Source organism: Lathyrus oleraceus, chromosome 6 (assembly GCF_024323335.1).
Source record: "Lathyrus oleraceus cultivar Zhongwan6 chromosome 6, CAAS_Psat_ZW6_1.0, whole genome shotgun sequence".
NCBI classification, from domain to species: Eukaryota; Viridiplantae; Streptophyta; class Magnoliopsida; order Fabales; family Fabaceae; genus Lathyrus; species Lathyrus oleraceus.
Window position 1 is genome coordinate 279402559 of NC_066584.1, and position 10680 is coordinate 279413238.

A 10680-nucleotide genomic window follows, 5' to 3' on the forward strand; every position below is an offset into this window, starting at 1 on the left:
GTGTAAAAATGCCAAAAAAAATACTTGTACGTTTTATTCATGCACATATTTGCTACATGCATGGGGTTGGTCAAGAATGTCGTCACTCGCTCCGGTAAACGAGAAGTCATTCATATTTCCGTTTGCAACAAAGTAAGTTTAAAACTTTATCATCTAATTATTAGACTTTATATTACAACTAACTGTAAATAATGTTTTTCAAATGTTTTTGATCTAGGTGGTCAGTTAGAGGGATGAACTACAATAGGTGTCTGAAACACGCTATTGTAGTCTATCACAATCTATTGGACCACATTGACCCAGACGATGTAATACTCCTACACAACTCTATTTTGATTTAAAAATAATTATCAAATTATTTATCATCTAATCATGTCGTATTTTTGTACAGTTTATCTAGAGATCATATCTGGGTCTTGATCATCAGGTTAACCATGATGATGCTGCAGTTTGGACAACAAAAACACCAATTATCTGGTTCACTACTGTGGAGATGCACCAGAGTGATCGGATAAAACTACAGTTCGACATGCAACAACAAATTCCAGAACCTCCGACCTGTTTGGGAGATTGACATAAAAAAAGAGTCGATGCCCAATGGGATTATTCCGACTGGAGAGACTTTGCAAAAGAGATGTGTCGTCATTGGAGGAATCGACGACAACACATCTTAAATGAACTAGTCATACAGGATGCTAGACCAACTCAATAGTATATGGCATGGTTTAGGTCGGTTACAACGTCACAATTTATGTCTGAGCCAAGGTATTTGATTGATCCACGCCAACTAGCTTTGTCATCATACGCCCAACAACAAGTCCCTGTCCAAGAACAATGTCAACCCACCTAAACCCAACGACCAACCTCACACCATCACCCTACCATATACACCTAACAACCAAACACCCAACCTCGCAACCTATTCATGCCACACACTCAACCTCAAAATCAAGAATCAAACCCTACCCACCAATAACCATACACAACCACCACAACAGTCTATAGCTCAGATGATTAATACAATTCATGCCATTGTAGCCCCCCACCAATGACCACCCCAAACATCCCATCGCCACAACACCTAACCATTGTTTGACTATAACATACTCCAACAACCATTGATTTGTTTCCAAACCGATTCAATGTCCCAATTCGGACAACCACACCGTCCACAATTCACCCAACCACAACGACCAAACTATGACAAAATGGACGTCGAACTCAATTACGAAAGTGCCGCTGGCGAGAACTGTAACACCCTTCTCAAATACCCCCAAATATTTAATCAAAATAACAAATATGTATCTATCAGAGTAAATATGCAATTAAGGGTGTCACACAATATTTCACACTATTCATCAAAGTAGCTTGTCATGCTCATTTATTTATCAAATAAAACAGTTGCATAATACGCAGCGGATAGAGATCAAATCGATCATTCAAAACATGCAACATACTACATGTAAACTGGTTCAACAATCATCAACAATACAATTAAAATGTTCCCTCCCGATGTTACATCTATCAGAGCATGACCCACTAAGGAGACTACACTAGACTCCAAGCATTAGCTTCTACTCAACTCATTGCTCGTTACCTGAAAAATAGTTGTAAGGGTGAGTTCCTCAATCGATATAGTAAGCATTATAAAATATCATGTCATGTTAAGTAATTTAACACATTAATCACCCTAATCATATCACACATTCAGTAACGGCACATCAACCCAATTATCATACTCAATACTACACAATTCATACTCATACTCAATGTCAACACAACCACACGTATAATATTGGAATACATCCATTCATATTATACGCCATACATACATTATGAAATGAGACTCCACACATGCGGTACCGACTATTCTTGAACATATAGTTCAAGCTCACCGATCAACTCCAGATACGGCTACTAAGCTCACTAGTCCCACTCATTTGAGATCTAGTGACTCACTCACTAATTCCTCACCATGGGAATTAGCTACAGCCCCAAAGGCTATGCTATGCACACTAATCACCTAGCATGCAAACATCAACAACGAATCCACAATGATTCACTCACTAATTCCTCACCATGGGAATTAGCTACAGCCCCAAAGGCTATGCTATGCACACTAATCACCTAGCATGCAAACATCAACAACAATCCACAATGGACCTATGCTCACACTCTAAGCCATACAACAGTCCATTCACAAATACATGCATAATATATACATTCACAACATTATGCATATCATCATACATCATCAACACATGTATCAAACACCATATCATGTCAAAAAAATTAATTACAGTATTAGCACACTCTACTAATACCCTTACTACTCAAAACAACAGGAAATAATCCCTATTACTTCATCCGCCAACATATGCCAACCATCAATTACGTACACAACATTTAAAACACCAATTTTCCACTCTGCAACAGTGTTAACCGGTTAACGCCCTGGGTTAACCGGTTAACGCAGCACAAACACGCTTCCTGCCCAAAACTTAACAGTGTTAACCGGTTAACGCCCTGGGTTAACCGGTTAACGCAGACAGAACAGCAATTTTACACAATACAACACAGTGTTAACCGGTTAACACCCTGGGTTAACCGGTTAACGCAAGACAGAAAGCTGTTCCTGCGCTAACACAAGGCAGAATGCAGAATTCTCCGTATTTTCCGCCGTTGGAGGACTTCCGGACCTCCGATTCCAATTCCGTAACAAGCTATACGTCCAGCAAATTACGACTCACACGACTATCGATTCAATTACAGTTTTTAACACAGTTTATCCAACATAATTTTCAGCATTCACAATCCCAATTAGGGTCAATTCAACGGTTTATCACTACCCATTACATGCTAATCCATAATACCCATTAAACGACGATAAACCCCCCTTACCTGAGTTAATCCGGCGAATCTTTTAGCTTCAAGCTCTTCCTTCTTCAACCTTCTTCCTCTTGTTCTGCCTCTTTGCCCTTTCTCCACTTTCCACTTTTCAGCCGCTTCTCTGTTTTTCACGCAAAAACCCTTTCTTTACCAAATGGACTCTTTTTCTTATTTCCAACTTATATATATTTTCCAATAATTATTATTCCAATAATAATAATAATAATAATCCAATAATTCCAATTATTTAATTAAATTAATAAATATAATATTAACTTAAACTAAATAATTATCTTATTTTTATCGGGGTGTTACAAGAACTCCCACAGCTATTGGGAACAAATGATGACACATATATCAAATACCGCGGACCTTCCACCATACCTTCACACCAGTCACCATTGGATCATGTCAGCACTCAAAAATCTCAAACACCTTAGGAAAATTGTGGGAGACCTCGAAGACAAATTAACGCACCTGGATGTGGAACATGAGGCGTTTCAACCGCGCAGGTAATTGAATTTCTTGTTAATTCCATGTAATTTTTCATTATAACATAAATATAATTTTTATTTGTAAAATTATCATTTAAATTTAAAAAAAAATAAAAAATTAAAGGTGCATGCACTACATGCATTGACGCATACACTTTGTAGTGTATGCATGCGCCAATGCATGTGGCACCAAAGCATGCATACGCTAAGAAGCATGACGCCTAGATGCTAGACCATTGCAAGCATATGTCAAGGATAGTGACGTCTCCTTTGATGTTTAATTGGATGCGTCAGTTCAAACTGACATATTAATTAAAAATAATAATAATTTTGTATTTTTTAAAAAGAATTGATTATTTAAGGATTAAATTTAAAAATAATGCTTATTTAAAAAAAAATTCTCTTGTCCATATCGTTTCTTGTGGCCTATTATACTACGGAAGTGAGACATTAAAAACCGTCCTTAAACGCAACAAAGGAGGGTCGTCTCATGTTGTGCTCACGTGGCAACACTAACTCCACACGAATAAATGCACACTCCACGGACAAACAACCTTACTCACTCACTCACATTTTTCTCTCAAAAACAAAATCTGTTCTTTCTCTCCGCTTCATTCTTCTCTCTTCGATTTCAATTCCTTTCATTTCTTCAAAAATGGCCAAAGATCCAGTTCGTGTTCTCGTCACTGGTGCCGCAGGTATTGATTTCATCAACGCAATATCATCTATCTAGTTATGCTTTGTTATCATCGTCCATGTTTTGATCTATCTGTTTTGTCTTTTTGACATTTAGATCTATGATCTCGCCATATTTTATTTATCATTGTAAGATTTCAAAATATGGGTTTGTTTCAAAATGCTTTATTTGTTTCATTTGGATCTTGATCTGCTAAAGGGTTCAGATTTCATCATGCGACCAATGATGATGATGCTGCTTTGTGTTTGTTTATCATTACGTTGTTGGCGTCGAGTTAGTTTATCAGTGGTCTGTTTTTGATGATCCGGATGTGGGGTGATGATAGTTGATTCCTTAGAAAATTGTTTGTCATGATTTTGTTGTAATGATGGAATGTTTTTTTTCTAATTGCAGGACAAATTGGTTATGCTCTTGTCCCTATGATTGCTAGGGGAGTGATGTTGGGTCCAGATCAACCTGTGATCCTTCACATGCTTGATATTCCTCCTGCAGCTGAGTCATTGAATGGAGTTAAGATGGAGTTGGTGGATGCCGCATTTCCTCTTCTCAAAGGTTTAATAACTTACCATTCTTTTTAAAATGTTTCGTAAACAAGACGAGTCGATAACTTGATAATACCTTAGACTTGATATCATTTTGTTATATAGTAGTTGTATGCTATGTTTTCAATAGTGTGATATAGCTTAATAGTGTATTGGTGGTAGAGTTCAGCGCTATGCTTTTGGCCTGCTGCCTGCCATCAACAATAGCAGGTTTAGTGCAGTGTTGTCCATGGCAGAGAGCCGAAGTCCTGCGATACCAGATGCTTTGTGGCATTGTTAAAGCGGATTATGGCGGAAGAACCCGCAATACTTTGTGGCTGTAGAGTTTTGCACTATGTATATGGTGAATTAAAGTTTGAACTCTGTGGAATTATTTGTTTCAGGTGTTGTTGCTACAACTGATGTTGTCGAGGCATGCACTGGAGTCAATATTGCAGTCATGGTTGGTGGATTCCCAAGAAAAGAAGGCATGGAAAGGAAGGATGTGATGTCTAAGAATGTCTCTATCTACAAGTCCCAGGCTTCTGCCCTTGAAAAGCATGCTGCTGCCAACTGCAAGGTAATTTTTTCACCGTAAACTCATCATACTTATGCAACTTTTTAATGCTTTTTTATCATAAACTCATACTTATGCAATAATCTGATCGGTTGTCGGCTTGGTCATGTCACAAGGTCTATCGCCAACTGATTCAATCGGTATATATTGGGAAATTTTGAAAAGAAAATCACATGTATATTCTATATTATTACAAATATTTCTAAAAGAATCATATCAAACTTTAGAAATTTTACCATATTTTATCAGGCATTTAATTTTAACTTGATTCACTTATAAAATATCTTTTGTAATGCTTAGCCATTGTATGAGAACAAATAACCATATATCAAGAGTAATGTGGTTGAATTGGCGGTATCACTAAATCAGTCAAGTCGAACCGGTTTATACTTATGCCTATGCATTTTCAATTCAGTTAGTGGTTTGATTTGACTTCGTGACTGGTTCTTGTTCAGATCAGTCAAACCAGTCATCTTATTTTTCTAACGACACTTTGGTTTTGTCTATTGATTGAAAATCATTAATTTTTATTGGGTTGTTTGAGGCTCTATGATAAAACATTATAAAAATATTGTTGAAGGGTATTGTTCAAGTCCTTGTGATTTCATCGCCATGAAATCTAACTTTATTCATTTAAAAGTACCTTATTTTTAAGAACCTTTAGTTTAATCGTATGTGTCTTTTGTAATATTTATAGAAAGTCTTTGCAATATTCTGCAGGTTCTGGTTGTTGCTAACCCAGCAAACACCAATGCATTGATCTTGAAGGAATTTGCTCCATCTATTCCCGAGAAAAACATTACTGCTTTGACTAGACTTGATCACAATAGGGCATTGGGCCAAATTTCCGAAAGATTGAACATTCAAGTTTCTGATGTTAAGAATGTCATTATCTGGGGTAATCATTCATCAACGCAGTATCCTGATGTCAACCATGCAACTGTTAACACCTCCGCCGGGGAGAAGCCTGTCCGTGAACTTGTTTCCGACGATTCATGGTATATCACAAATGCTATATAAACTTACACCCTCCATTTCTTTTTAGATGTCGTTTTAAGGTTATTTACACGTTACAAGATGATCTATAAAGTTTAATACTTTTGATGAAATTATTTGTCCTTATTATTTAGGTTGAATGGAGAATTCATATCTACGGTTCAACAACGTGGTGCTGCAATTATAAAGGCTAGAAAGCTTTCAAGCGCACTATCTGCTGCTAGTTCTGCTTGTGACCACATTCGCAATTGGGTTCTTGGAACTCCCGAGGTTCGCTACATTTTGTCTGCTCTTTAATTATGAGTCTAATATGTCTTTCCAGATCGGCTTATTTCTTTTCCATTGCATTATTAGGGCACCTATGTTTCAATGGGAGTGTATTCTGATGGTTCTTACAATGTACCCGCCGGACTTATCTATTCATTCCCTGTCACTTGTGCCAATGGAGAATGGAAAATTGTTCAAGGTAGGATTCGATAAAAAAAAGAAGAATCGTTTCTCAATTGTTTTTGCAAAACTTATCCCATCACAAACAAATATAAGCTCAATATTGGATGAATGCATTTGATCTGAAATTTTTTGTCCAATTTTTAACGCAGGACTTTCAATTGACGAGTTCTCAAGGAAGAAGCTGGACTTGACAGCCGAAGAGCTTTCCGAGGAAAAGAATTTGGCTTACTCTTGCCTCTCTTAGGCTGCTTTCTTCTTGTCTACATATTCCCATGTTTTTGTCTAGAGAAGTAGCTTCAGTTTTGAATAATGCTTCTAGATACAGTGTCTCTTTGGAATTACTTGTACTGCAAGTTTCACGTGTTTTAGCCATGATGGCGATACAAGAATTTTGATGTTTGTTGGCACTGCACAAGCGTGCAGGCACATACATCTATTCCTTGTGATTGAGTATTATGCAAGTGTATTGCAAAATAAAGCCATCATAAAATGTTTCATTATGAAGTTCGAGAACTTATTATAATGAAAAGAGTTCAATTTTCCTTTTTTCATTGTAGTTTGCATCAAATGCTTGGATGAGCATAATTTATGTTTGGTTTTACATACATGGTGATTGGGAAGTGAAAAGCTTAAACCTGTCAACGTTGCAGGGAAAAAAAAAATAGTTTAACAAGTGTCTTAAAATGGTTATATAATTGTAAAATTCTCTCTGATGTGGGTTTGAAGAGTTTGTGTTGAGTTGCTGATTTTGTGTTGCGCTACTCATTTTCTGGATTTTTGAAACATCACTAGCATCAATGTAGTAAGTAGGATAATGGATCCATCCCCAATGCTCTAGTTCCTATGGTTCTGCACAGTTGACATCAGTTTAACAATATCTCTCCAAAGCTTAGAAACATCACTAGTATCAATGAAGCATGATCTTTTGGCCATATCACTCAGTACACATGTATAATGTATGTTAGAATAACATGAATATTAGTAATACCAAATGTTTTTATTTTTATCTTTAACTTTCTTTTATATTAAATTTGAATTCTTATATTTATAGCATAGTGATTCTTTTTACTTTCCACTATGTACTTAACATTTCAAATGAGATATATCTCTTTAGGCATAAAAAGTATTATTTTGAGTATATTCTTTATATGGTGGTGTTTTTTGATTTAAAGTGAAGTAAAAATAATTTAAGATATCTGAATAGTGACTCATGTATTCATTTATTTTGAAAGGTATAAAATGTATAACAACGATGAAATTTTATCCTATTAAACGTGATTGAATACGAATCAAATTCTTTCATAACGTTCTATTCATAATTATGTTTCTATCCAATTCATTATCTTGAGATCTTTCTTTTTAATTTATCTTATAATTTTTCTTCTTATACCTTTAGTTGTTTTACATTATTTCATCTGATATACACTCTTACAACATGATTTACAAGTCTTTCTCAACATGTCCAAACCACTTAACCTATTTTCACAATATATTTTTTTATTATAGCTGCTACTCCAGCATTCTATGTAATATTGTCATTTATAATTTTATTCCGTATAGTCTTATCATGTATCCAACACAACATCTTCATTATCGATACGCTTATTTTATTCTCGTGTTGATTCTCAACCGCCTAGTATTATGTCCCCTACAACATCGCAAGTCTTATCAATGTCCGAAAAAATATTTTCTTTAGCTTGAGCGGTACTTTTGCATCACATAAAATCCCTAAGGCCACTACTACAAATAATTCTATTTCACCTCGGACGCGAAGAGGTATAACCTCGGTTACACATACGAGGTAACGAATGGCGACATGAAAATCGACCACTTTTGGATTTCCATTTCACCTCGGACGCGAATGGGATATAACCTTGATTTTTGAATAATCGAGGGAAAAAATGGAAATGATCATGGGTTCGATCCCCAACAACGACACTTTTGGATTTTCAAAATTATGCTACTTTTTACCTCGGTTTTTAACAATAATCATATGGTAAATTCCTGTTTATAAAATTTTATTTTTAACCTATTTTTTTTCTTCGTTTTAATCTGCAAAGCATCAAATTTGTTGACAAATTCTAAATCTTCTTCATCGTCATCGTCAACAACACCAATAATAACAACAAAAACAAAATCAATAAAATCTTTAAACATTAAATCTCAACAACAAAAAGAACAACAATAACAATAAAATAAAATCTATTGAATCTTTAAACATTAAATATTAACAACAACAACATATAAACAAAATCAATAGAATCGTTAAATACTAAATTTCAAATACAAAAACAACCACAACAATATTAAATAATTTATTTGATACAAATACAACTAACATTAATAAGTTATTTTCACATTTTTTAACTAATATTAAATATTTTTAACAAGAATTACTAGATAAAATATTACGTCAAAAAACTAAGCATAAAATATTTTCTTGCTCTTGCTTTCATTATCATTGTTTTCAATATATTAAGTTTAAATTTCAGCATTGTGCATCCAAGATGGATCGTTGTGGCATTTACATTTTGATTGACTAGTGAGAGTTTCACACAGATCACTAATATTTCATGTGGATGGATGATTTGACAATGTTTTGACCATTGTTACTTTATAAATGGATGACAAAGATCCGCTACTTAATTTTTTTAATCAAATTGGTCATAAATAAAAAAATAAAAAATACACTAATTTACCCCTCGATTTTCAGCAAAATCGAGGTAATAGGTCTAAAAAAAGTTATAAAAAAAATTAAAAGGTGATAAAATTTAGTTGCTGGGATTCGAAGACGTGTCATCTAAATACTTTACCCATCGATTTTCAGCAAAACCGAGGTAATAAGTCATAATTTAAAATAAAATAAAATTAAAAGATGATAAAATATAGTTTTTGGGATTCGAAGATGTGTCATCTAAATACTTTACCCCTCAGTTGTCAGCAAAATCGAGGTAATAAGTCATAATTTTAAAAAAAATAAATTAAAAATATGATAAAATGTAATGGTTGAGATTAAAATGTGCGTCCTCTAAATACTTTACCCCTCAGTATCCAGCTAAATCGATGAAATATATGGTATTTTTTTTAAAAAATAAATTAAATTGTGACACGCCTATGTTTACACCTCGATTTTTTGTTGGGTGAGGTGAAATTTTCGTCTTAAAATGTATTATTTGTAGTAGTGGACCCTTCTCCATTTTATCCATCCATCTTGAATTTGATAAATTACATCCCTTTCCATTTCTCCATTGTATTGTATTACGAACCCAATATATTTAAACTATGTGACTTGTGGGATAATATGGTCTGTAACTTTTATCTTTAGGTTAGAAATGAAGTTGCATGTCTCTACTACATTAAGGGGAGACCGTGAATGTCTCTGCTATATGGTTTTGTTGCTTGTCAATTAAGCTTAGTTTTAGTTTTAGTTTATATCATTGAGTGTCCTCTTCAATTGCACATTTCTAGATCGAGTTTTAGATTCATATCTTTTAACATGCATAATTCAAACCTTTGCTTTTGAGTGTGAGCAATATGCTTTAAGTCAATTAAACAAGTTTGTGGATTGATAATCATATTTGAGATTGGTTCAAGTCATGCCATAAGGATAATCTCAAAACATCTTTGAAAATTGTAAAAATTGAGATTTTAGGTGTGTGATTTGAGTCACACATCCTGTGAGTCGAATCAAATGAAACAGAAGGAATTCATGGAGTTTGTGAGTTGAATCACATGTTGTACATGAATCGAATCATAGAATATTATGACTTGAATCAAAAGTTACACACGACTGGAATCATGAAGTGATGAAACTCTAGGATTTACCTCTGCCTTGTTTGAGATGAATTACACTTTTCCTGAATTGAATCATGACTTTAGTATTGACTCAAATCATGGGTCATATCATAACTTAAATCATACAAATGAGTTTCTCATATGTTCTAGATATTTTTTCAAACTACTTTGCCAATTGACTCAAATCATACATGTGCTTATGACTTAAATCAAACATAATTTTTACTCATTTTATGCTAAAGCTCCAGCACATATAAATCA

At 34.4% G+C, this 10680-nt stretch overlaps 1 protein-coding gene across 1 annotated transcript; it reads left to right on the top strand.

Annotated features, from left to right (window-relative positions):
* Nucleotides 1-3847: 3847 nt before the first annotated feature.
* On the top strand, nucleotides 3848-7175 carry LOC127098197 (malate dehydrogenase, cytoplasmic). The gene is made up of 7 exons (XM_051036724.1): nucleotides 3848-4081; nucleotides 4474-4632; nucleotides 5006-5181; nucleotides 5899-6176; nucleotides 6309-6444; nucleotides 6529-6640; nucleotides 6774-7175. Exons 1-7 carry the CDS (start codon nucleotides 3874-3876, stop codon nucleotides 6866-6868), a joined length of 1164 nt encoding a protein of 387 aa, XP_050892681.1. The 5' UTR covers nucleotides 3848-3873; the 3' UTR covers nucleotides 6869-7175.
* The last annotated feature ends 3505 nt before the right edge of the window (nucleotides 7176-10680 follow it).